The sequence below is a fragment of the Cajanus cajan genome, chromosome 1 (assembly GCF_000230855.2).
Source record: "Cajanus cajan strain Asha chromosome 1, NIPB_CcT2T_4, whole genome shotgun sequence".
Lineage (NCBI taxonomy): Eukaryota > Viridiplantae > Streptophyta > Magnoliopsida > Fabales > Fabaceae > Cajanus > Cajanus cajan.
The window spans coordinates 78,441,098-78,467,212 of record NC_138517.1 but is presented as its reverse complement, the minus strand read 5'-3'; the positions used below and the strand labels follow the sequence as shown (position 1 = coordinate 78,467,212).

General features: G+C 30.5%; 3 protein-coding genes across 11 annotated transcripts; 2 read left to right on the top strand and 1 right to left on the bottom strand.

The window, feature by feature from the left end:
- Nucleotides 1-2,946: 2,946 nt before the first annotated feature.
- Nucleotides 2,947-5,427, bottom strand: LOC109803489 (uncharacterized). 2 transcript variants are annotated; one of them, XM_020365093.3, is made up of 4 exons: nucleotides 5,165-5,427; nucleotides 4,758-5,014; nucleotides 3,724-3,939; nucleotides 2,947-3,328 (listed from the first exon to the last, which is right to left on the bottom strand). In XM_020365093.3, exons 2-4 carry the CDS (start codon nucleotides 4,968-4,970, stop codon nucleotides 3,077-3,079), a joined length of 681 nt encoding a protein of 226 aa, XP_020220682.1. In that variant the 5' UTR covers nucleotides 4,971-5,014; nucleotides 5,165-5,427; the 3' UTR covers nucleotides 2,947-3,076. The 2 variants fall into 2 exon arrangements, with proteins under 2 accessions (XP_020220682.1, XP_020220683.1); XM_020365094.3 differs by having other exon boundaries at nucleotides 3,724-3,930; nucleotides 5,165-5,417.
- An 8,476-nt stretch (nucleotides 5,428-13,903) lies between these two features.
- Nucleotides 13,904-20,188, top strand: LOC109803302 (protein AGENET DOMAIN (AGD)-CONTAINING P1). Of its 6 annotated transcripts, none has more exons than XR_014429556.1 (5): nucleotides 13,904-14,436; nucleotides 15,853-16,386; nucleotides 16,893-17,459; nucleotides 17,691-18,444; nucleotides 19,830-20,188. XR_014429556.1 is itself a non-coding variant. In XM_029272434.2 (5 exons), exons 1-5 carry the CDS (start codon nucleotides 14,035-14,037, stop codon nucleotides 19,841-19,843), a joined length of 1,620 nt encoding a protein of 539 aa, XP_029128267.1. In that variant the 5' UTR covers nucleotides 13,904-14,034; the 3' UTR covers nucleotides 19,844-20,188. The 6 variants fall into 6 exon arrangements, 4 of the variants coding, with proteins under 4 accessions (XP_029128267.1, XP_029128266.1, XP_020220409.1 ...); XR_014429555.1 differs by having other exon boundaries at nucleotides 18,645-20,188; XM_029272434.2 differs by having other exon boundaries at nucleotides 18,342-18,444.
- A 2,556-nt stretch (nucleotides 20,189-22,744) lies between these two features.
- LOC109803522 (F-box family protein) lies at nucleotides 22,745-24,599 on the top strand. Of its 3 annotated transcripts, XM_083063467.1 has the most exons (3): nucleotides 22,745-23,197; nucleotides 23,297-24,381; nucleotides 24,493-24,547. In XM_083063467.1, the coding sequence occupies exons 2-3, from the start codon at nucleotides 23,307-23,309 to the stop codon at nucleotides 24,507-24,509; spliced, it is 1,092 nt and encodes a 363-aa protein (XP_082919593.1). In that variant the 5' UTR covers nucleotides 22,745-23,197; nucleotides 23,297-23,306; the 3' UTR covers nucleotides 24,510-24,547. The 3 variants fall into 3 exon arrangements, with proteins under 3 accessions (XP_082919593.1, XP_082919591.1, XP_082919594.1); XM_083063465.1 differs by having other exon boundaries at nucleotides 22,745-24,381; nucleotides 24,493-24,599; XM_083063468.1 differs by having other exon boundaries at nucleotides 22,746-24,395; nucleotides 24,493-24,599.
- The last annotated feature ends 1,516 nt before the right edge of the window (nucleotides 24,600-26,115 follow it).

The following is a 26,115-nucleotide window of genomic DNA, read 5'->3' as shown; positions in this document are numbered from 1 at the left end:
AGTATCAAATTTAAATATCATGGACGAAAAAACATGATGAAGAAGAAAAATTTTATATTAGAAGTCAATCAAATTCTCCAATAGAGATTATTTATCAACAAAACTGATATAAAAGAAAAAATACCTTTTATTCCATTATATTTCAACCCATTTCATTTTAACCATCAATTCAAATATATCATTAAGAATTTCATTAACAAGAACAACCTCATATACAAAAGAGGTACAGAGATAGAGTCTGTTGAAATTTCACAATTACCAAATAATAAATATGGAGAAAAAATAGATACTAGAAAGAGGGGTTAGATAGTGTATATAAAAAATTTGCACGCTTGCAAGTTCATGAGGTAGTATATGCAACAGAGGAAGAGTTAGCAAGAATAATCAATGAACACATAAAATTTTTATACTGGTTCACCTCAACTACTAATACTACATCTAGTTCTCAATCCAATCAAATTGAGTTTCACTAACTTTCAACAAAGTTACAAGTATTATTTTACCAAGTCACTTCTTGCTCAGTAGAAGTGTTCTTTGACTGGTCTCTTCAAACCACTACTCATGTATTCTTTTTACAAATAAGTCTCTCCAAACTTAACCTCAATTAATCTTTTACAGTCAAACCTATCTAAACTCTACTCTATAACAATAGTTATAAAGGTATTACAAGGTTGCAGTTATCGTCTTTTTTAAATGTGATTACAACTAATGTTCAAGTACAAGAAAACGCTTGAAGAAGATTTTCTTGAATTGTATATTTTCTCTATATCTCAAAATCTTCTTTATGTATGGCTTCTTCACTTTCTCTTGAGCTTCAAAGCTTCTTATATAGAAAGTTAAAAAAATTCTTAAAAATTATCACGTTGAATAATATCTCTCACGCAAGATAATTATTCGCGTTTAATATATAAGAGTTGATCCTATAATAAAATATTATTTTTACTATATAATTAAATATTCTAACTATAGGGTGATATTTTTTTTTCATATTAATCCATTTCAACAATATGTAATTTATTTTAGTAAAATTAAACTTTGATCCTTTTTAAAGTATCAAATTTAAATACTATAGGTGAAAAAACATAATGAAGAAGAGGAACTTTACTAAAAGAAATCAACCAAATTCTCTAACAGAGATCCTTTATCAACAAAATTTATATATATTTCACACTAGTAATGTGATAATTTAAAAATATATATTTTATTTTATTACATTTCAACCCACTTTTTAATCATCAATTCAAATATGTCATTAAAAATTTCACTAACGAGTACAACCTCATATACAAAGAGGTACAAATGTAGAATCTCCTTTTTTTATTTTATTTTGGATAACAAAGAACTATCTTGAACTAGGACTAGGACAAGGCTTCAATATATGTAATAACCTCCCTATACTAAACTTTGTAAAATTACAACACTAATGAAAAATTCCTTCACAGCATCATTAATTATTCAACAAAAAGTAAAATTCATGGCCTCTTGCTATGATACAAATGTAATAATTATTTGATTAGCTCATGATACAAGTTAGACTAATCATGGTTAAATATAACCATAGTTAGCTATCTTGCACTTAAGCTAACAAATCCTAGTTAACTTTCTACAAATATAGTTAATTGTCTAAGCTTATAGAACAAGCTAAATTAATCATATTTTAAGAATAATCTAAGTTAACTTAAATTAACTCCAATTACCTAACATAATTATTACAACTACTAGATTAATGATTATATTGACTAGTTTGTTGAGATATCACTATGAAGGCTATGTAAGTTATTTAATAAGTTTGGATGGGTTGTTCATTAAGTCTGGACATCCAAATCACTTGCTTAGACAAGTGGACGTCCAACCTTAATGAGCTAGAAAAATGTTTGAATCATCCAAATCCAAATAAATCCATGACCTAGGCTAGTTACACTCCTATAAACTACTAATTACACCCTTAAAGAAAAATATAAGGACAAAAATTATTATACTACTTGATCCAAAATACCTAATAAAAAATATTTTATACAATCACTACTAAAAATGTAAAACAACAATAGAAATTCATAAGGAAGGATAGACATTCAAGTGTAAGATACCCTACAAAATAAGGATAAATGAGCTTACAATTCTTCATACCATCTTTATCATCCTTTACCCTTCATGATTCTTTTTCTTCCAAAGGAATCCTTGAGAAATAGGTTTCCATCAAGATAGGAATTTAACTTGCTGAATTGAGAGAAAAGTTTTCCCAAGATAAAAATACAATATTACCTTTCACAAAAATAAGAAATGCAAACGAATCGAACTCATAAACTAGTAGCTCAATATGTCAATCTCTAATCTTTCCTACAAATCTAGCTTTTGTTATTTTATTTGTGGAAATCAAACTCGGATACCAAAAATGTTTATCACTCACATATGCTGCTCAACCAATTTACAACAACACTCTTGCTTAACTAACTCAGTTACACCCTCTTGTTGCCCAACACACTTTGGTTAACTAATTGAGCTATACCCCTTTGATCCTACAAATCAAGCTTAGATATTATTGACATATGGTTCTGTTCCCCATTTTTGTCATAAAAAAAATAAACAAGATTCAAACTTTAAACTCCTATTCTAAGTGTGATCCCTAGAGATGTTGGCAAGAGATAGAGGCAACTAATGTCGGATTATTAATGTGTTGGGAGATTGAGCGATGCATTTTGTTAAAAAAGAAAAAGGGTGTGGAGTGAAAATTTATTATAAAAAAAAAAAAGTCTCATTAATTTTCATTACTATATGAATATTCTCTTTTATGTTCATTAAAATTATAAAATAATTTAATACCATAACAGATAACTATAATCCCTACAATTGCAATTTAGAACCATGACACTATCTACTAAAAGACAGGAACGTAGTCTCGATAGACAAGTACAACTAGCCCGTCACTCATTGTAAAACTCCTTAGACTCTTGAAGAACTTTAGATTCTCTAACATTCTGATAAGGTGAAAATTCAGCAACATGTATGCCAAAAAAATTGATATTGAATGTATTTTTTGCCCCAAGTGACAATTTATATGAATAGGTACATAGAAAAATTATTCTTGTGGATTTGATTTAATGTAATGTCGCCTAAGGAGACCTCGAAAGAAATCAGGGTGGAACCAATATGTGGATGCTTTCTCCAATCCATTCTTGATAGCTTCCTTCTTCTCAATGATAATATTGTATAATCGTACCCATTTGTATGTGGCTCGCTTCAATCGAACACTCTGGCCTTTACCAGACACAAACTTGATGCAGTCCCTAGCTAGCTTTATAAGTTCTAACCCATCGATGACAAAAATATACTGGAAAAGACGCATAATGTTATCAAATGAGACATTCCACAATCCTATCAACCTTGTTAATAAAAAAATCATGTCTAAGAAGTTAAATAAATATCATAAAAAATTTAGCATATAGCTCAACGACCTCATGCATTCTAAATACTTCAAAAAGTGTTCTTGGTACTAGTTGTTTATTGTAATGCAAGTTATATATAGATTCATTTTTCATTAAGTAACAGAATCTCACACACTTCAATACATTGTTAGCTTAGCAACATCAATTCAAGCTTTTCCTTCATTTCTCACACAGCAAAGAAATCTTGAGACTCATGAGTAAGTGGATGGAGAATCACTTGTGCATACACAGTACACATAATTCATGTAACGAGAGAGAGAGAGAGAGAGAGAGAGTTTACCATCAATATAAAGCTAGCTGTTGCTAAAACAATTTGAAGAGATTCGTTTGACATCCCATCTGACCCACTGGAGCTTCCCCCACCACCACTGCCACCTCGTCCTCCTGGAGGACTGCCCCCACTTCCTCCCTTTTGCATTTGCTCTCGCAACATATCCTCTAATGACTGTCCCTTCAATTGTCCCATAGCTTCCTGAAGAGATTTCCTCTGGAAATCCTAATTATGTTGTTAGTATTTAGAAATTGAAGAATAATTCAAATTCAAATCCAAAATTTGAAACCACAAATACAAATCAACAGCATCAAAGCAACTCCAATCCCTCTATTTCCATCCCTCATAACACACTTAGCAAAGGTTCATATTACGAAGAAAACTTCAGAGTTATTCAAAGAAACAGGGCCTCAGAAAAAATAAACTAACCCCCCACTTCTCTACCTAGGAGCATGTTTGGAACAACTATGAAAATCATTTTTTTTCATAATCACAATTATCATCATAATGAATTTTCGTTTGGACAAGTCTCCTAAAAAATTATTTTGAAATGTTTAATTTGATTTGAATACAACAAAATAAAAGTAACTTTAACCTACCAAATCAGCTTTAGAAGAAAAATAAAATCGTGGAAAAATAATAAGTTTTCAAATTTTCATATACTCTGTAAACATTTATATTTCAGGAAATAAAAACATTTAGCAAATTTTAGTTGTTGTTCCAAGTATAAAATTGAAATGTTGGGATAGAATCTTTCCCAAACATGCTCATAATGGTCCCAATGCTTCACAACACAACATTAGTAATGACAAAAAATTATTCTCACATGTAAGAACACAAACTTGACAACTTAAAGTGTTTGGTTTTACGTTTGAAATGTAAAAAACGTTAGTTTGACCCAATGCAACAAGACACAAACTTTTCGTTGAGGTGTCTTAAAAATTATAACTACAAACCAAACAAACACACTTAAACATTTAAAACATAACAAATATCTGATAAAAGCAAAACAGTATAGTGCAACACAAGCAAAGGTGCATTACCCCATTATTTTCCATCATTCCCTGTCCACCGGCGAAACAAACATGGAGAGATTGCCGAGAAGAATGTTCAGTTCTCAGGCTCAGAGAACTCACAAAGAGAGGGTCAAAACGCATAGGCAGTAAACATGGTCCACAATGAAAACTGTGTCTCAACTGAGATACTTTTGGGACGTTAATCCCATGATTAATTGCAGCAATTTGAATACTGCTCATTTTAATCAAAGATAACCAACACCTCAAAATTCATACACACATGCCTGCATGTCACAAAAAGCATGTTTAACGTTAGATAATGTTATTAGATACAAAATTCTATGTATCTATCAAAAATTAATCTAAAATGAAAAATAAAAAGAAACAATGCGAGAAGAAAAAGAAGAGAAAACTGAACCAGCAAAATCCCTCACCGGTTACGACGGTGCAATCGAGAAGGATTTGAAACGGTGTTAGGTGCTGAGAATTTTGATGAATTTTACTTAGGGTTATGTTAGAGATGAGGGTGTATTTATTCGGGTTAGGGTCACGGTGCACCGAACGGGGATTAGAGATGGTTCTAGAGTTTTTTGGTTCTGATCCCACGGTCGGGAAATGAGATTTTTTTCTGATCAAACATCGGCCGTTGGATGAAGCGTTAGGTGGGGATCTTTTTGCAAGAGAAAATTTCGTTCAGAAGGTGTTATGGAAATTTCTGAAACTTAGACAGGGACGACTAAGGAATTAATGAAGGGTATACAAGCAGTTACGGATACTTTAAGAAAACATAAAATATGTATATCGTGTTCTCCAAGAAAGGAAATTTGAGAAGAAAACAAAAATGAATCAATTATAGAAAAATGTTTTGTAATGTATGAAATAGGAATACAACGATGGTTATGACAGATTAAATATTGACAAAATCATCTATTAAAGTTAAAAATATTTAAATTAATTTAAGTAATTTAATACATGAAAAAATTATCTTATTTTATTAAAAAAAACTTCAATAATTTATTACTTGAATAAAAAGGCAATGTAAAGAAATATAATTTTATTATAATTTTTATAATAATAATTAGAAAAAAAATTAATAAAAATTATAATAAAGCATTTATTGCATCATATTAATATATAATTAACTATCTATCAATTTTAAATAGATATTAATATGAAGAAAAAAAATCTTACCTATTAAAAGTTAATTAATTGAGAATGACTCGTTCTCAATTCTTAAATTAAAATAGGTGACTCAAATTAAAGAATTACAAATAATATTATTATTTATCATTGTCTTCACATAATTATCATTAAATTATTATTATTATTATTGTCATTATCATTATTATAATCACTGTTACGTTGTTATTATTGTCTCTCCCACCATTATAATCATTATTATTTTCATTGTTGACGCTCCACCACTATCAAGTTAATATTTATTTCAAAAATAAATAAATTTTTTAGGCAAAATATTTTAATTTTTAAAATAATATTTTCTTTAAAAAAATTAAAGTGAGATTATAAAAAAAGTTAATATAAAAAATAATTTATAGCTTTTTTAAGTTATTCATAGACTAAATATTTATTATGTATAACTAAAATTTATAATAAATTATATATAAAAATACTATATTTGAATATATAAATTTTAAATAATTTATATAAATAGATATTTTTAATTACTGATAATTTATTTTAAAAATATTAAAAATAATTATTCATAAATAAATAAATATGATAAATAAAAAATTAAATTATATAAGAATTTTAAAAAATTGTTAAAAATTTTCAAATTGAATAATATCTTTTACGCAAGATAATTGTTTATGTTTAATATATGACAGTTGATTTTATAATAAAATATTATTTTTTACTGCATAATTAAATATTCTAACTATAGGGTGCTATTTTTAATTTTTTTTATATTATTCCATTATGTAATTGATTTTAGTAAAATTAAACTTTGATCTTTCAAATAAAATATTAAATTTAAATATTGTGGATGAAAAAACATGATGAAGAGGATAAATTTTACCAAAAGAAATCAACTAAATTCTCCAACAGTGATTGTTTATTAACAAAATTGATTTATATTTCACGCTAGAAATGTAATAATTTAAAAAAAGAAAAATACATTTTATTCTATCATATAAATTTTAATCATCAATTCAAATATATCATTAAGAATTTCACTAACGAGTACAACCTCGTAAACAAAGAGGTATAGATTTAGAGGCCCCTAAAATTTGATCTTGAGTGTATATATACACTTTCTTGAAAGGACTAATTTTTTTATTATTTTTATTTTAGATAACAAAGGACTATTTTGAAGTGGGATGAGGCTTTGATATATGTAATTACCTCCCTATACTAAACTTTATAAAACTACAATACTAATAAAAGAATTATTTCACAATATCATTTAATTATTTAACAAAAACTAAAATTCATGGCCTCCTTGCCGTGATGCGAATGTAATAATCATTTGTGTGGTCCTCCTAATTGTACATCTAACCATTCTTTATTTATGTTAAATTTGGTATGCTCCCTCTTTCACTTCTTGGAAAACATCATTGTATTTCTTATTCTCTGTTTTTCCATTAAGGCATTATTGAGATGTCATTCCCTTGCTTTCCAAAGGTCTTGAATGGAATGATATTGAGCAAAAAGTAAAACCTAATGAATGAGCCATGTTCGCATGTAACCTAAAGGTGGAAAAAGGCTTGACCAAGATGGGGCCAATGCTGGTAGTACCTAATACCAAATGACCTCAAAAGGAATACTTTAAGTATATCATTGTGACTGAAACTTATTCAACCTCACCCTTTCATGTTGTCACTCTCTTTGCCACAAACTACAAACACAAAAAAGAATAGGGGCCCCGTTGGTGGGGTGGGGGTAAATAGTTACTAACTCATACTCTAGGAAAGGCATTTAACTTTTCATTGTCCATTCATAGACATCATCATTTTGTGCAACAAGTCTCACACATTTGAACCCTTTTGGGCACATCAAAAATCTTTACAACCTCTTTTTCTTATATCTTTAGTGGCTTGTTTACCTTCATCTTGTAATTAATTACCTTTGACACTTCCACATAACTGGAGTCAAACTTCTCATTCATTCTACGTGCTACATATTACGGATTGAATTAGCACTGTTGATCAATATATTTTCAAGTAATCAAATCATTCCAATTTTTTAAAAGTCAATAAATGAACTTTCCATATATGATAATACTATGTGATTAGTGCAACTTTATATGAGAAGTGGAAATGTAATGGTTTCTGAGCTTAAAAAACAATTAAGTAAAAGCCAAAATTAATAGTTGACAACAAATGTCATCCATTATTACATAGGATTGGTCCGCTTCATTATTTTTTTTTTAAGACTAAATTACATTTTTTTTTCTTTTAAAAAATATAAATATTATATTATTTCCCCTCTTATATTAAAAATTATAGTCCCCTCTCTCTCGACAAATTCTAATGTATAATAATATTTATATTTAAAATCTTTTGTTAAAGTTCTGTTAATTTTCATTGCAAAAAAGAAGTTGAGACTAAAACACCTTTTACATTAATATCTCATTGTAGATGTAAGTATTATATCACCCTTCCTTCTTATAAATATTTTTCCCCTAAAAAGTTTAAACATGCTACACTTTAACAATATATCTCTTAATTTACATATTTAATTATTATTTTAAAAGTTATTATAAATTTTACTAAAATTGACTATTTATATCTTAAAAAATACATTTTCACTATTATCTTTACAAAATATTTTTAAAGTTATATATCAAAATAAAAATAATATATATATATATATATATATAAGTATCATAAAATCAAATATAAGTTTGAGATATTATTTAATTAATATAGTTAATATAATATTTCTATAAAATTAAATAAACTAATATTTTCATTATATAGTATTAATTATATATATATATGTGTGTGTTAAATTAATATATTATTTAATTAATGTTACTAATAAAATATTTAGATAATATATAAATAAATTAATATTTTATGATAAAGTATTATTTATTACATTTAATTAATGTAATGTTAAAATATGTATATTAAATATATAATTTTTAAATAAATATATTTATATTAAAAAACTATTATTAAATCTATTTTTAAAAAGTTGAAAACTTATAGTTAAAATTATTTAAATACAAAATTCAACAAAAAAAACAAAGAAAAATGCTGCATATAATAATTAAAAGGGATAAAAATATATATTTCATTTCATTCAAATAAATAAATTAATTAAGTGAGAGACATAAAGATATGGGAGGGAGGGAGATGGGGGAGAGGGGAAGGAGGGAGATGGGGGAGAGGGGAATGAGAGAGACAGGTAGAGAGGGAGGGAGAAAGAGAAATAAAAGGAGAAATGGAGAAAGAAAGAGAGAGAGAGAGAGAGAGATGGAAAGGGAGAGAGGAAGAGAGGGGGGTGAGAGTGAGAGAGGAAGAAAGAGAAATAGAAGAGGAGAGAGAGAGAGAGGGAGAGTGAGAGTGAGAGAGAGAATGAAAGAGAATTAGAAGGAGATAGAGAAAGAGAGATTTATGTTTTAAAAAAAAGATACTATTATATTTTTATATACATTAAACTTTTTTCCTAATTTAAAAAAATTGGATTCCTGTAAAAATATTTTTGTAAAAAAGTATGATAAAAATGGTTCTTAAGAAACTACATTCCTAGGAAATAAAAAAAATACTTATCAAGTTATATATTTTAATATAAGAGGTGCCGAAAATACAATATTCTTATATTTCAAAGAGAATAATGTAGTTTACTCTTACTTTTTAACCTATCAATAAGGATGAGAATAAGACAAACCTTAATTAGAGGCCTATAATTTAGTCACATTAAAGTTTGGTCTGACTTAACCTGTTTAATAAAAAGGTCAGACTTAAATTTTTTAAAAAATCTATTATATAAAAAGATCAGGTTTAGACTTATAAAAAAGTCTGTTAAGCGTGATAAATTAGTCTATTTATTTATATAATATAATAAAAAATTAATAAGTTTATAAAACAAAAATTATTAAAATTCATTTTTTTATATAATTTTTTTTCATTATAAGTTTATAAACTTACGACTATATCAACATACATGATTACGTATGAATTGTCTTTTCAATAAAAAAATATTCAATTTTTTTTCTATATTTCTTTTAAAATTTAAATTTTAATAATATTGAATAAATTATATTTTTAAAATATTTTTATTAATTTTTAAAAATTAAACTTATTGATCTAATTAATATTAATAATTTAAATAGATTTTTAAATAGACTAATAGGTTATACTAAATATATATAAAAAAATTATTTATAATAAATAATAAACTAAACTTAGATTATAATTTTATATAACAAATTTAACCTATATATTTAAAATTTGACTTAACCTAGTCTATTCTCATTTCTACCTAATGACCAATACAAGGCAAAAATGTGGGTTATGCTAAACCAACCCAAATTGCAATTAGGTCTACTTAAACCTTAACTATGCAACGTGATTATAAATCATGAAAGCGATCGCGGATACATTGTAGTTAGTAAAATGGTGAAATTAATTATGGATAAACGTGGCTGTGATACAATCATAAATGCCTCGGAAACCACAGTACTTACGGTTGTAACTTGTGTATTTCGATTTAAAGTCAAGGTATGGAATTTAATTAAATTTCTAACCAAAAGCTTTTCCCAGTTGATGCGTCGCAATTTTTGTTTCTTTCTTTTCCCGTACTTGCATAACCACAATGCATGTCCATACACTAAATTTTATGCATCCATTTTGGAATATACTGCATACAGTATGTATACAGAGCAAAATGTTTGTCTAGGCTAGTCATTTTGATAGGTTGGGCCACCACGTGCCCATGATTGATGGAAACAATATGTTAGGCAGCTTGAATTGATATGTGGTTAAAATTCTATCCCCCACCCCTAAGAAAACAACTGTGATGCTGACATATTTAATATTTGAGTAAATTACAGTTATATCCAATGAGATAGTGTGAAACTGCACTGTCATTCTTACTTAAAAAAAAAAAAAAAACTTTTATAATGTTTACGGCCCTGAGTTGAATACTAATATTTTTTTTACATGCATGAATAATATCTAAAAGATGTTAGTATAACATTTTTTAAATAATTAAAAATTATTAATAATTATTTACAATATCACAAAATCTTTAGAATAAACTAGATGTTCAAATACAAATAGTAATATTTTATATTCTTAATTAAAAAATCTACCTAATATATTCACAGTTTTCGATAGACATTAGTTATTACCATATTTTCTAATCTACAAAATAAATTCAAAGAGAAAGTGGTAATTTGCAACCTATTATTATTCTTCACTATTTGAGGAGGGTAGGTGACTGGCAGCCCCATCAAAAACATTGGGGGGTTTAATATTCCTTATGGGCTCAGGTTGTATTCTATCCCAAATTGCTTGTCCTTGCCCTGCTATATGAAAGGAATGGCTGAAGCACCCTTCCAAATAAACAGAGGGATAGGGAAATAGCGTTTGGAGCATCAAAATTGCAGCCATCTCACTTGGTTGGAAAGTTATCACACTTAGTTAAATGCACTAGATAATTAATTGAACATCTGCAATTCAAGTTGCATAGTACTAATTAATCAGGAGAATGGTCATTGATTCTACAATATTATTCAATTGGCCAGAGTGACTTTAATGCCTTTTGAGTCCTATCCTATGCATTGGATAGAGAGATGGGGCTCTAAGACACATGTACTGCCAGATTGAGCTTGCTCGTGACATTTATCTCACTTGTCTTGCATAAAAGAAGAAAACAAATCAACAAGATAGGGGAAGATAAGGGATTATCATTTATCTAGTTCATGCCTTCAAAATTAAATCATGAATTGGCCCCTCCCAAGTTGCAATTATGGACTTGTCCATGCTACTAATTAACATGACCTATTAAGATAAGTCAACTAAATCAATGAAATATATTGTACATAGTGACTAATAAGGTTTGCCTTAATATTTGGTGTTTAAACCACTATTTGTCCTTTTATTCTCTTCTTACCTTGGACATCCCAAAAAACTTTATTCAATTAAAGATCATAAAAGCCAAATTTTTAATACCTTACATATGTTACATGTTTTGTTAATAATATAATCTTAATCTTGATCTTTACCTTTCTCTCCTCCACCTCTTACTCCATAAATTATAAGTAGATTCACTTGTAGTCAAATGAATCATGTCAAAAAGCACAGAATATTAAATATTCAAATTAGAGTACTAAATATGTAATTATATTAAATATTTAGATGAATAATTTTGTTGCTATGGTAATCCTACTCGAATCAAACAAAATTATCAATCCTTCAATAGAGGATACTTGTTATCTAAATTTAAAAAAAAAAATGCATCATACAAAAAGAAACTTCCCACAAAGGTCAATTTTGACAACACTTTCTCAATGAAATAGATAAGTATGGTGCATTTGAGTAGCTTTATTACGTAGAAACATATAATTCAAAGTGTAGACTCTAGTTCTGGTTTGGTAAGACATCCACTTTCACGTCCAAAATGAATGTGTGGAACCCTTGAACTTTCTATAAAGACTTTGAAAATGTATCACTTGCAGTAGCAAATACTTGTGGCTATGAGTTGGGTGAGATGTGGGTTGATGTGACCCATGAAGAACATGAAAAATAATGGAGGTCATACTTGGACAAGGAATCGCTTGAAAACTGAGACACATAATGGTAGGGATGTGAAATAGAAGGTGGGCAAATATAACACATAAACATGTTAATAATTGAGTGTGAAGAAGGGGTGAAGGGTCAAGGTACCCTTTCAAATTATTCCAAGAAGTGAATCTGGATGATAAATTGTGCACAACCAAATCAAGAAACCAATAATGCATAACATAAGGATAAAGGGCGACTTGAAAGGTATATACCAACTTGTATGTGTCCCTGAATCAATTAACATGTGGACAAAGTGGAGTTGTTCCGACATTAATTTTGTGTACCTATTTAGGATGAAAAAGGAACAAAAAAAACTTGCAAAAATTCTCTTATTCAAAGGAAAAATATCAAATAATTTTTAAATTTTAAAAAAATTTGAAGACTTAATTTATATATTAAAAATTTTAAATTCTACAATTAAATCATTAAAATTTAATGTAAAATATAAGTTGTTGAATGAAATAAATTTAGATAAATTTATTTTTAAAGTAAATAAAATCCTCCATATATATATATATATATGGGGAATTGCTCCTTGTTAAGACTCGAGACCATTATGACCTACGTAAAGAGAATGACTTGTCTTGTTATCTAGTTCTGCAATTTATTTCCTGGAGTTTTGGGACTCAGCAAGCTCTTTCATTCATGTATACAGCTCATTCTTTAATGGTTCAGTTTTAGGAACAATCGAAACACTGTTAAAACTTTATGATATTTTTGGCTTATGAACAAAAAAGTAAAAGAAAATAAAGAGAAAAGAAAGAAAAGGACCAAGAAAGTAAAATGGTTTTGTAAATTATCTGGCAGAAAAGAAAATAAAAATGTTATTTTCTCTTGTTTAATGTATAGAAGGTAAAAAAAAATGTATATAAAATAACATAAATTTCTTTAATAAAATATATATTAAATAATGATATTTTCGTGTTTTTACTTTCTATCCTTTTTTTCCGGCTTTGGAAGGATTAGAAAATATAAGGGACCTACTATATTTTTTTAATTTTTCTTTCCTTTATGCTACGTTTGGTTAAGAAAAGAGTAAAAGGAAAGAATGTAAAAGAAAAAAAAAAATAGAAGAAAAGAAAAAGAATAGTAAAATAGATATTTTTAGTTATTTGATAGGGAAAAAAAATAGAAGGAAAGAACGCTAAATATGTTCCTTTTCCTTATTTTATTAGAAAGAAATTGGGAGAGAAAAATCTATATTTAAAATGACATAAATACTCTTTAGATAATACAGAATAAAATCATAAAATATTAAAAAGCATTTTTAACTTAATATTATATGACTATTTTAATATTTTGAAATAAATTAAAATTCATATTCTTTTAAATATATGTACATGTAAAAGCAGTACTATTAACATTATTAAAAATAAATTCATTATTCAAAATATATTATGTGAAGGTCTAAACATGCATACATGGTAAATTACAAAAATTGGGTGTATCTAACAAGGTATAGTAGAGTAGAATGAAGCTAAGAGACAGAGTGGTGTACCCTATGAGCGAGTGAGGTTGGAGCATAGCAATTGCAATTTGCAATCACAATGTCCGATTTCGTCTTCAGCAAGGGTGATCCCGTGGAGGTCACAAAGAACGATTGCTTCCACCCCGCCACCGTCATCCGCCCCCCTTCCAGGAACAAGAACCTCGTCTTCCTCGAATACCTCGCTACCGCCGCCCCCAACCGCCTCCGAGAATACGTCAACGTCGCTAACGTCCGTCCCAAGCTTCCGCCCCAGCTCAACTCATGGTTCAAAGTCGGCGACGCCGTCGACGCCTTCCGTCAGACCCACGGCGCTTGGTGCCCCGCCACCGTCGCCGCCATTCTCCAAAACTCCGATTACCGAGTAGTCTTTGGCTCCCACTCCGCCGTCGTCCACCACTCCGCCCTCCGCCTTCACCGGAGTTGGGTGCGTGGGAACTGGGTCCCACCTCTCCCCGAACAGGTTCGCCTTTTCAATTTCTCTTTTTTTATTTTTCGTACCCTACATATGAACTCATACATTGTTCACTTGTGCTAATAAATTATGGTTTAATGCTTTATGGACTTTGGGTTTGGGGAATAATTTATTCATGAATTAAATATGTCTTTAGAATATAAAATGTTGGTCAATTTTTACTTTTGATCCTTAAATAACATTTTTATTAGTTTTAGTTTCTCAACTTTTTGTTGATTTTCACTTTTAGTGTATGAACTTTTCATCCTATTAATGAACTTTTCCCTAGCATCATGGTTTTTTGGGGATTAAAACTAATAAAAAAATGTTCAGTGACTAAAAGTGAAATTAGTAAAAGTTCAGGAACTCAAGACATATTAAATCTTTTAATTGATTAACGGGATACTAATGATTTGGACTAACTTGACTATTTATTTAATTTGTTATATAGTCTTTTTAATTTAGGAAAATGCTAATAAATGTTATAAGGTTACTAGTTAAGGAATTAAAAGTACAAATTTATACTCTTCCATATAACTTTATTGTAGTTTGTAATAAAAACTTTCTGTTGATTCCTGAAAAGGAAGAGCCTTAAGTTTATACCAGCTTAGAAGTTTTTCGACAAAATTGAATTATTTATTGTGGTCTTAATTGTTTGAGCTTGTTAGTTAACATTACATCATCAGTGATACCAGAACCAATAAGTCTTTATCATCCCTATCTGTTGTCAGTGGAAGAAAGTGTACTAATGAATTTGTGTGTCTTTGCATGAAACATAGACGTTGTTTGAGAATGACAGATGATTATAAGTTTTGCATGTGGTGTCTACACAGACAGTGTTGCTTACTTGGATCTTGTTTTGTTTATGCAGAGGATCGGTATAAGAGCCTATTGATTGTCACAAGAAAATAGTTTTCCTTTTTTCTTGTTAGGGTGTTTGTTCTAAGGATTTTTCATTGATATTGTAGTCTTGGTACTGAAAGATAAAGCTAAAAGCACTGAAAAAAAAAAACCCAAACCATCATTTGGTTTGGATTATCTTTGGGGAAGTTAGTATATACGGTGGTAAAATATCCGGTGCATATTCTGTGAAAGTTTGTTGTAAACGAAAGTGGGTCAATGCCAAGCTGTCAATGTGGATGTGCATTCCTGTATTTGATCCAATGTTCTACATAGAAATGTTCTCTTAGTGGAGTGATTGTCTATATAAATACGGATAACTCTCTACATTTCACTCATCATTAATATCTTCAGGCAAAATGAGAGTTTTTCTCAATGGTATACTTTAAAATGATCCATGGCATTATTAAATGCATTTCATGTTTTTGTAGTAGGCAGCACTTTTTCTATGACAATTACAAGTTCAAATTAAACACTTGAAGTTGTATTGGATGTTTGCTAATTTGCAGAAAACATGAGTTGCAGGAGCAGGCCCCTGAGATGCAGACAAATTGCAGAAAACTTGATTTGCAGGAGCAGCTCCCTGAGACAGAGACAAAGCCTGAAAATTCGAGGTTTAGGATCAAATACAGCAGGAGGAGACCACTAAAAGAATCAAAGTTTAAAAAAGGGAGAATAGTGGAAGTCAGCCAGGATGACAAAGGTTATAAGGGTGCTTGGTTTCTTGCTACTATTGTTGAAATAGTAGGAAAAGACAGGTTTCAAGTAGAATATAGGGACCTGAAGACCAATGGTGGCATCCAACACTTGAAAGAAGTAATTGATGCAAGGTTTATTAGGCCATGCCCCCCTGAAGTTCCTTTTGCTGGTTCTTTCAAACAATTCCAAGAAATTGATGCATGGTATAATGATGGCTGGTGGGAAGCCGTGGTTCTTGAAGTACTGAGTAACAGAGAATGTTTGGTTTCTTTCATTCACAATGGTGTATTGAAATTTGAAAACTCTAAACTAAGGCCTCATCAAGACTGGTTGGATGGAAAATGGGTGATGTCTTCCAAGGTAAAACACTCAGAAGCTTCTCCTTTTTATAGTGAGTTTTTTCTTCTTCTGAAATTGCAACTGGTATTGACAATTCCAAAAATTGATTTAGGGGATAATAAAACATCAAGCACAAAAAACTTGCCAAACTCTCTTAGATTTGATTGGATTATCTTGTATCTTGTTACTTTAGTTTATATTATAAATCAGTTTCTCCAGAAGAGTTCTGCCATTAATTGAAACTTGAGATTTCATATGAATGATCCTGAGATAAAGATTTGTAAAAATTTCCAGCAAAAGAAATTTCCAAAATCAAATCATTGGCATCATCTTAATTTGTTATCTATTCATGGTTGGCACTTGATTAAAAGTTGTCTGTTCAGTTGCAATATAATTGCATTCAACTTTGATTCTACAGTAATATATCCAGACTATGTTATTGGTTTCCTAAACTATTGCATTCTTTTATTCTGCTTTTTGGCCGAAATGCTTAAATGTATCTGACGATGTGGATTTTAAAATATCAGCAATCAAGTGAGCTGGCAAAGAAGTATGCAGATCTGAAGCCTAAAACCAAGAATCTCACTGGAATTAAATTAGTCTTGAAACGTCAAAAGCCTAGTGAGAGTTCAAAGAAGCCTAGAGATGTAATGGCAAGGACCACAAACACCCAAAGCAAATCTGTGGTACATCTCTGTAAAGGTGCAAAGGTAGAAGTCAGAAGTGATGAAGAAGGCTACCAAGGTGCCTGGTATACTGCCATTGTTGTCGACTCTTTACAGAATGGCAAGTACTTGGTGGAGTATTTGACCCTGAAAACTGATGACTTAACTGAACAACTGAAAGAAGAAGCAGATGTTTCAGATATCAGGCCATATCCACCAGATGTCAAACATGTTCACCACTTTGTGCTGCGTGAAATGGTTGATGCTTGGTATAATGAAGGATGGTGGGTAGGTCAGGTATCTAGTGTTCTTCTTGGCTTCAAGTATAAGGTTTACTTTTGGCCTACAAAGGAGGAGATGGAATTTGAGCATTGTCATCTGAGGCCTCATCAAGAATGGAGTGATGGAAAATGGGTGCTTGCTTCTTTGGTATGACTTAAACAACACATCCTTTAATTTTATTAATTTATTTTATTCATTTAATATGACTTGCTTGGTATAATCCATTGAGCTTCATTACGTTTATATTACCTTAGTGAGTAACCCCACATCGTGCTGGCAATGCCCCTTTAATCCTGTTACTGCATACTGCGTGTGAAGCCTTCTAATTGTTTCCCATATTTTAAATGTTAATTTTAACTGTTCATTTCTTATTGTTAGGCTCTAAGAAGCACAAACACTCATCTTGCTTGGGGTATCCGAGTGTAGGACACATTTTTGACACCGACACGGTGCCACTTCCTCGACACCTCATTTTGTGATGGCTCAAATACTTGAGCCAACACTGCCATATGATTGGGCACTTCAAAGTCATTGGTATTATGAAAGAATATTCAATTTTTTTAGCATTCTAAAATGTCAGCTTAAAGTATTATATAAAATATTGAAACAATAATCCCTCTTAGGATTATCTTTTTTGTGAGATTTATATAATCATAGGAAAAAGTAAAGACTAGTAAGCTGTTTTGAGAAGACTAAAATACTTTTCTCCTAATATATCAATCATCTTATTTCAACATTTTTTTTGTAAAGAGACTAAGGCTCTGTTTGTGAAAAAGTTACATTCAACGTAACTTGTTTTTGATCAAATGGGATAAAAGAGTTATTTCTATATTTTGTGCATTGGAATGTGTGAAAGTCCATTGAATGTTTTTCAAATGATAAACCAAACGCACACTTAGTACTTGCATTGTAGAACAATGCCTCTTATTATTTGTTTGAGACTCATTATCATAGAAAAAGGTAAATATCCAACCCTAGATTATCAATTTATATGTTTTTGTTATGTTTCTTATATTTACTTTTTTTTAGAGTATTTATATGTGTGTAAGTCCATGTTGGAGTCCATGCTTCATAGCTAGGCTGCAATATAGTGGTTCCTTCAGCATTTCTAGAGCAATGTCTTCATTTAAAGGTAACAAATAATTCCTGTCTTTTTCAATTCTCTCTCTTGACTATGAGGATTTTCTCCATTATAAGTGGATTACCTTTTTCTCTTGGTTTTGTATTGGAGAATTCGCACTTATCACATGTTTTGGACTTGGGGTACAAGCTTTTCTTTTCTAGTCTTTGAATATGTTTTTAACATGAATTTTGGTGAATGATTATTGCAAGTGTTTGGAATACAAAGGGGTTAAACATCGGAGAGAACTCCATCAATCTGTTATGGGCAAACACACAAGTGATCTTGACACTGTATCTTAATTCAAAATCTAAAGACATCAGGTTTATGGGTCTTTGACACTTACATGTTATTCAACATACCTAATTCTATCCAATATAGAATTATTTTCATTCACACTTGTACATCAACAATCTTCTCCTCAAGTATGAGTCTCTTTCACATGGTATGCTTCTCCTCAAGCATGAGTCTCTTTCACATGGTACGCGTCTCCTCAAGCATAAGCTCAAGATACCTGTACTGCTGCTTGCACCGTCATTAGGCCCCTAATCTTAGCCATTAGCCATTGTTGCCAATATGTTCAAGATATTTGTATCGTCAAAAAGACTTTGTACATCAACAATCTTCTCTTCGAGTCTCTTTCACATGGCATGCTTCTCCTCGAGCATAAGCTCAAGATACCTGTACTGCTGCTTGCACTGTCATTAGGCCCCTAATCTTAGCCATTGGCCATTGTTGCCAAGACGTTCAAGATATTTGTACCGTCAAAAAGACTTTGAAAACAAGGATACCTTTACATGGATCCATTGCCAATTACTACCCAATATTTGTTTGAGCTGATTAACTGGTTGAACCATTGGCTTTGATGCCGATTTTTGGAAATATGAAGGATTAAACACCAGTCAAGACTCCATCGGCCATGAGCAAATACACAAGTGAACCTGACATTGCATTTTAACCAAAAATTTTAAGGCATCAGGCTTGTAAGCCTTTATCACTTATATGTTACTCAACACATCTCAACTTAATCCAATATAGGACTCATTCACACTTGCACACCAACATAGTGAGTTTCCCATTTTCTACCAAATTACCATATTCATGTGAATAATTTTGACAATTATAGTTTGAAATGTTAAATGTGTTTAGAAATTTGTGGCATTGCAAGTTTAAGCACTTATGCTTGAACGAATTCTGAGTCAAAATATTGTAGAATTATAGTCTTATACTCTTGTTATGTTTAATTATTCATACTTTTCATCTTATATTATTTTTGTTCCGTTCGCTTTATATATTTGAGCTTTATTCACTTCATTATGAGTTGAGTGCTTGATCCCATACATGATGAGTCAAAACTGAATGCTTTGGTTTTATGTGTTCGTTATGGCTTCTTTTAGGGCTGAAGACCTGATCATTAGTGAATTACTTGAGGTTCTTCCTGCCACCTTGCTATTTCACTGAAAATGCTTTCTACTACCGTCACTCACTCACGCCTCCTATATCCCAAATGCTTTTTACTAAATGTGTTAACATTGAGCACTTTTTGGAGTTGAAATGTAATCTGTAAATATGTGAAATATGTTGGTATTGCTGATGTCCACCCAGGCGCTAACTGCAACGTCAACCTTCTAATTTTAGTGAGGATCCCACTGACATTACTTTCGTGCATGTATGTATATGATGTTAAGACCCAAAATCGAAAAAGCTCATGTTTAATTAAGAACATAATGAATTGAATATTTGCTTTTGTTACTAATTACTTGACATTATTCTTCGGTCAATTATTTCTCCAAAAGAACCATATGTCCGAAAATATATAATTTAAAACTGAGAAATAATGTTTCATATTTTTACTTTTGTATACTTTCTAGCATACTTCTAAATCTTTGGATCATACTTTAGGCTTCATTGTAACTCTCTTCTGAATGGATTAGAAATTTTAGTTTGTGCACATACTTCAGCATGTCTATGCATTGCAGTGATGGATTCGTTAGAGGAACAATTTACTAGAGGCGTTCTAGAGGACTATGACGGCACCCTGTTTTGGTATAGCGTGTTAAAGTTAGGTTTTAGACAAGAACAAAAATCAAATAATGCTAATGAAAGAAATGGGATTAACGATTATGAACTATATATTGTTTATAATTTCCATCTCAGAGATGAAAATGCACTTGAGGGGAGAAGGTTACATTGTAAGAATTGCTCCTAATGGGTGGTTGAATGAATTGCAAGTTTGACGGATTCAAATCTTTTGTCTCGCATCCCCTATTGTTTTTCTCAATTCCCTCACTCATGCCATGCAAAACGAAGTTACATTACTAGTGTTTTTGGTTCTGCGTCATTTATGCAAGTCTATTTTATTGTAACCAAACATACACTACATGTTAGTCTTTACTCTTTATTGCGTTAAGTTGATAAAGAGACAATAAGCACTTGTAAGCATATTCTTAATGAAAAAAACATTGCTGAGTATGTTGTTTTATGGACTATGGTTGGCTCATCTTTTACTGGGACAAAAATCCCCTCTCCTCTTTTCCTGTCTTTTTCCATAACTTCCTAGTTACAAGTTGTCTTGTCAATTAAATAAACATTATTTTTTCTATTTAATTTCTATCATCTCTATTTCTTTATGTTTTAAAAATAAAATAAATCTACACCACCGTAACTGATTATAAAAAGACACAAAGCATTTTTTTTTCTTCTAATTGAGGAGAGACACTACTAACCTCTATTATTTAAAAAATAAAAATAATAAAACTGGTAATTAGTTGGAAATTTATTGAGAATTGAAAAAAACAAAAAAAATTAAATAAAAAAAGATAGTGAGATGGTGGGGAATAGTGCTTTAAAAATAATTATTAAGACAAAACAATCTAAAAATTTGTGTATATAAAAATAGGGTACCGTCATAATAAAAATCATCTTAAAAAGGATAATAATTTAAGGAACCAAAATTATTATTTTTATATAAAAATCAAATCAAATTATTCATGTTTATTGGATTACAAATAATTTAATTAAAATTGTACTGACAATTTAAAAATTATAAGTATTTTTTAGTATTGTTTTTCAATTGAAATTGAAATTTTCCAATAATTCACATAATAAAAAATTACATTAAAAAAAATATATCTATTAAGATAAAATTCTAATTTTAATTCAACCGCAACATAAAAAATACTTAAAAAGCAACGCATATGGTTTATCTTTCATATAAGTTTTATTCTTTTTAGTATTATTGTTTTGTTATATATGGTTGTATATAACCTCAAGTATGTGCTTCAGCGGTAGGGGTTGATCCACCTTAAACAAGGTCAGGAGTTCGAATCTTGCCTTTCTATACAGTCTTAAAAATTGTATCATTATTCAATTATAATAGTATATAAGATAATTATACTTTTAAACTTTCTTATAATATTTAATCTAAAATTTTGATCATTAAATTTTTAATTTCACAATTTCAGTTTCTTAATTTTATAAAATATACAATTTTGTCATCTTATTAAATGTTCATTCATTAGTAATTAAAATTGTAATATTGAATATTAAAAAAAATAATATAATAATTAATTCGCTTTCTTCTTAATATGTTCTTCAAAGTTGATCATTGAATATTAGATGTTTCAAACTCATTTTTCCCTTATCATTTCAGTTTCATATCCCTCCCTTCATACCACTTTATAACTCCATCAATGTTATAATTTTAACTACTAATGAATTTAGTGAAAGAATAAAATGACATCTGTTATAAGGTTTGGATAATAAAATTAGAAAATTAAAAATTGTGAGATAAAAATTATAAATTACATATTATTAGAAGAACTAAAAGATAATCTAGCTATTATTGTATATAATAATTTTTAGAGTAAACACCTAAACTAAATCTAGAAAACATTTTCATATTAGTTCCTAAAATTAATTTTTTGTTGTTGTTAATATTCTTTTAAAAATGAAAATTTACTTTACAGTCATATTAATTTAAAACTCAAAAAATAAGTGACTAAATTTAAAGGATTTAATTTTTTTTCTTTAAGTTTCATAGACTTAGTATTACTACAATGACTCTAATTTTTATTTAAAAGAATAATTTTTAATCAGAAAAGTATATAATAAAATATAATATATGATAAACCTCAAACGTGTAGTTCAGCGATAGGGTTTGATCTATGCTTAAGCAAGGTCAGGGATTCGAATCCTGTCTTATGTATACAGCTGCGTTAAATCTTCGGACCAGCTATTCCATATTTCAGGACGAAAAAAATAAATAATAATAATGCATGATAATTAAACTTCTCTCGGTCAGCATTCTGCATTTATCATACATAATACATATCCTCCGAAATTTCTCAGCTGTGTCTACTTCTCATTCATCGTGTATTCCTTTCCTTCGATCCCCTTCTCTATCGTTCTCTTTCCCCAATGTTGCCAATTCACATTGCTTCTCGTCTGAATCCCTAAGCTGTAAACTGGATCCACCCCTCCCACATACCTAGACCTAGTCTTCCCTCTTTTGTGGCAAACGCTAAGCTACATTACTTTAATATCTTTATTTTCTTTCTTGAGTGTGCGTGTGTGTGACGATAATGACGACTGAAATTCGATTATCCCCAATTCTTTTTTCAACTGTAAAAAACGGCAAATGAAAACCCATTTCTCCCTTTCCCATTCTCCAACCATCACAAACCCACCACTGCCCTAAAGTTTAATCCTCTTTGTCCCTACCCCATCTAGTGAAGCTTCATCGGATTCCACAAATTTTGTTCCGGTAAGCAAAGTTCGAATCTTTGCCTTGTTTCTTGGTTGCCCAGATTTTTATTTTCCTATAAAATCTGCTGTGTGTTCATAATCTGATTGCGTGTTTGAGGTTTTCCGTTATGGACATGCGAGGGGATGGGGTTTTCCCGGATGAGGTGGTTATTCAGATTCTAGCAAGGTTGCCTGTGAGGTCCCTTTTCAGGTTCAAAACCGTGTGCAAACTTTGGTATAAGTTGTCTTTGGATAAGTATTTCATTCAACTCTTCAATGAGGTGTCTAGGAAGAACCCCATGATTCTGGTGGAGATTTCGGATTCAGCTGAGTCCAAATCTAGCTTAATCTGTGTTGATAATTTGAGGGGTGTGTCTGAATTTTCACTGAATTTCTTGAATGATAGAGTTAAGGTTAGAGCATCTTGTAATGGATTGCTGTGTTGCTCTAGTATTCCTGACAAGGGTGTCTTCTATGTTTGCAATCCAGTCACTCGCGAGTACCGGTTGCTTCCCAAGAGTAGGGAAAGGCCGGTTACTCGATTTTATCCGGACGGCGAAGCTACCTTGGTTGGCTTGGCCTGTGATTCCATGTATCAGAAGTTCAATGTTGTTCTAGCCGGCTACCATCGCACGTTTGGTCATAGGCCGGATGGGAGCTTCATATGTTTGGTGTTTGATTCGGAGTTGAACAAGTGGAGGAAGTTCGTTTCCTTCCAGGATGACCATTTTACTCACATGAATAAGAACCAAGTTGTTTTTGTCAACAATGCTCTGCACTGGTTAACTGTTAGCTCTACTTATATACTTGTGCTTGATTTGAGTTGTGACATTTGGAGGAAGATGCAATTACCGTATGACTTGATTTATGGAGCGGGTAATCGGATTTATCTCTTGGACTTTGATGGCTCCTTGTCTATTATTAAAATTTCAGAAGCATGGATGAATATATGGGTGCTAAAAGATTACTGGAAAGATGAATGGTGTATGGTGGATAAGGTGAGTCTGAGGTGTATCAGAGGAATGGTGCCAGGCATTTTCCCAATCAGTCAGACAGGTGAATATGTTTTTTTAGCAACTCATAAGCAGATTTTGGTGTATCATCGCAAGAGTCAAGTTTGGAAAGAAATGTACTCTGTGAAGTATAGCTCAACACTCCCATTATGGTTTTCTGCTCATGCATATCGCAGCACAATGTTCTCATGTAATTGAGTCATGGTGACTATATCAAATAACTTTGTACATATTTTTCAAGTATTTTGTTTTCATTTAAGTCATTGTTATATGCTGAAGATATCATATGTTTCTGGTACAGTCATGATAAAACTATGATATTGGCTTTGCCATGGAAATCCTGTTATACTGCTTCACTGTTGTCTCTCGTAACTGAGGTGTGGCTTCAATAAATAGCTTTTGTACATACATTTCTAGTTGCAACTTGCAAGTATTTGATACTCATTTGTCATTGTTATTTGCTTAAGATATTGTATTTTTCTGATACAGTGTCTTTATTTCAAAACTATTTCGTTGACTTTGCCATGGAGGTCCTGTCACAAATATTTTAGCATCATCTAGTTGATTTATCTGTTCTTTCTCAGATAAAGTACAAATAAGATGAGATTCCTCTTTCAAGTAAGTTCTGCAGATGTGATAATTGTTAGGTATGTTACATGTATTTGATGTGGATAAGTCTGTGGGGCAGCAATCCACAGGAAGAAGGCACCAGATAATTCTACTGATTAGAAATACTATATCTTTTCATTTAAATCTTGAATTTTTTCCGTTTAGGTTGTTTCTTTATCTTTCCTTATCTTTGATAAGATCTGCATATCAGAATATTAACTTCAAATCCTTGACATTATTACTTTTTATTAGGATAATTGTTAGTTGTGATCCCAAATTGATGCTATGACTTGATTTTCCGTGAATATTCATAAACAGTATGGTATAGAAATGTAGCATGAATTTAATGGAAATGCATTGACTGTACAAATATTTTTTACGGTGTCATTCAATCATAAATTGATGTGTATAGGAAGTTTTTTATAATAATTATTTAAAAGTCATTGTTGGGATGATTTCTGATTGGTAGACATTGTAAAATCTTTACATTGAAAATGCATGAAAACTAAACTCATATAATATATGTCCTGTTCACAGTATTTTATTTATTTTATTTTATGTTATCTAATTATCTTTTCAAGCTAAAACAGTACTATCTTATTATTCTGCATTCAGGGGCTATATTTTATGTATTTATTTCAGTTTGTTGAACTTATCAATTTTCAATTGCAAACTTCCTCTTTTATATGCAACTTACTCAATCACCTATAATTTTTCTTTTCTCCCGGTGTGAAACTGCATGAGTACTGCTTCTTTCTCTAATGCACAGATGACAGGGATGGGTTGAATTTATTGTTAGTACTTGGTAGATACCCACACTAATTTAGTATTCTTGCTAAATAAAAGCTATTAGTGTTCTTGCTAAATAAAAGCGTGAGTACTTGTGAAAAAAACACTTAACACTGATTAGTAACTTTAGCATTCAGCAGCTTGTGTGCTTGTGAATAAAACACCTAACACGGTGATCAGTTAACTTCAGCACTCAGCAATTTTTTTTAGACTAGATGCCTGGTAGACTGCACCTAGCACGAATGAAGATTTTTGTTTCCTTTTTCCCAGATGGTGTTGCTTACACAATCGGATCACTTTCCCCTTGGAGAATGGAGATGGTTGTTTGATCTTTCACATATGATAACACTTCAACATAATAAGTAGGATTCACATGTGATAATATGATCTAAAGAAATAAAAAAAAAATATTGATCTCATGGTTTGTGCCTTTCCTTAACTGTAGCCTATAAAGAAAAATGGCAGTTTTGGGTTTACATTCGTTTAACCTTCAAAGGAATACGTTTTTCGGTCCTTGTTTCCTTTT

What these genes read in the sequence shown, in the direction of transcription:
- LOC109803489 (XM_020365093.3), bottom strand. Translation starts at nt 4,970, where the DNA reads ATGAGCAGTATTCAAATTGCTGCAATTAATCATGGGATTAACGTCCCA. An exon ending in GAATGATGGAAAATAATGGG is followed by an intron (nt 3,940 to 4,757) that starts GTAATGCACCTT and finishes CAACATAATTAG; the next exon opens with GATTTCCAGAGGAAATCTCT. An exon ending in CAGCTAGCTTTATATTGATG is followed by an intron (nt 3,329 to 3,723) that starts GTAAACTCTCTC and finishes CGTCTTTTCCAG; the next exon opens with TATATTTTTGTCATCGATGG.
- LOC109803302 (XM_029272433.2), top strand. Translation starts at nt 14,035, where the DNA reads ATGTCCGATTTCGTCTTCAGCAAGGGTGATCCCGTGGAGGTCACAAAG. An exon ending in TCCCACCTCTCCCCGAACAG is followed by an intron (nt 14,437 to 15,852) that starts GTTCGCCTTTTC and finishes CATGAGTTGCAG; the next exon opens with GAGCAGGCCCCTGAGATGCA. An exon ending in AGCAATGTCTTCATTTAAAG is followed by an intron (nt 18,445 to 18,644) that starts GTAACAAATAAT and finishes GATTATTGCAAG; the next exon opens with TGTTTGGAATACAAAGGGGT.
- LOC109803522 (XM_083063465.1), top strand. Translation starts at nt 23,307, where the DNA reads ATGGACATGCGAGGGGATGGGGTTTTCCCGGATGAGGTGGTTATTCAG.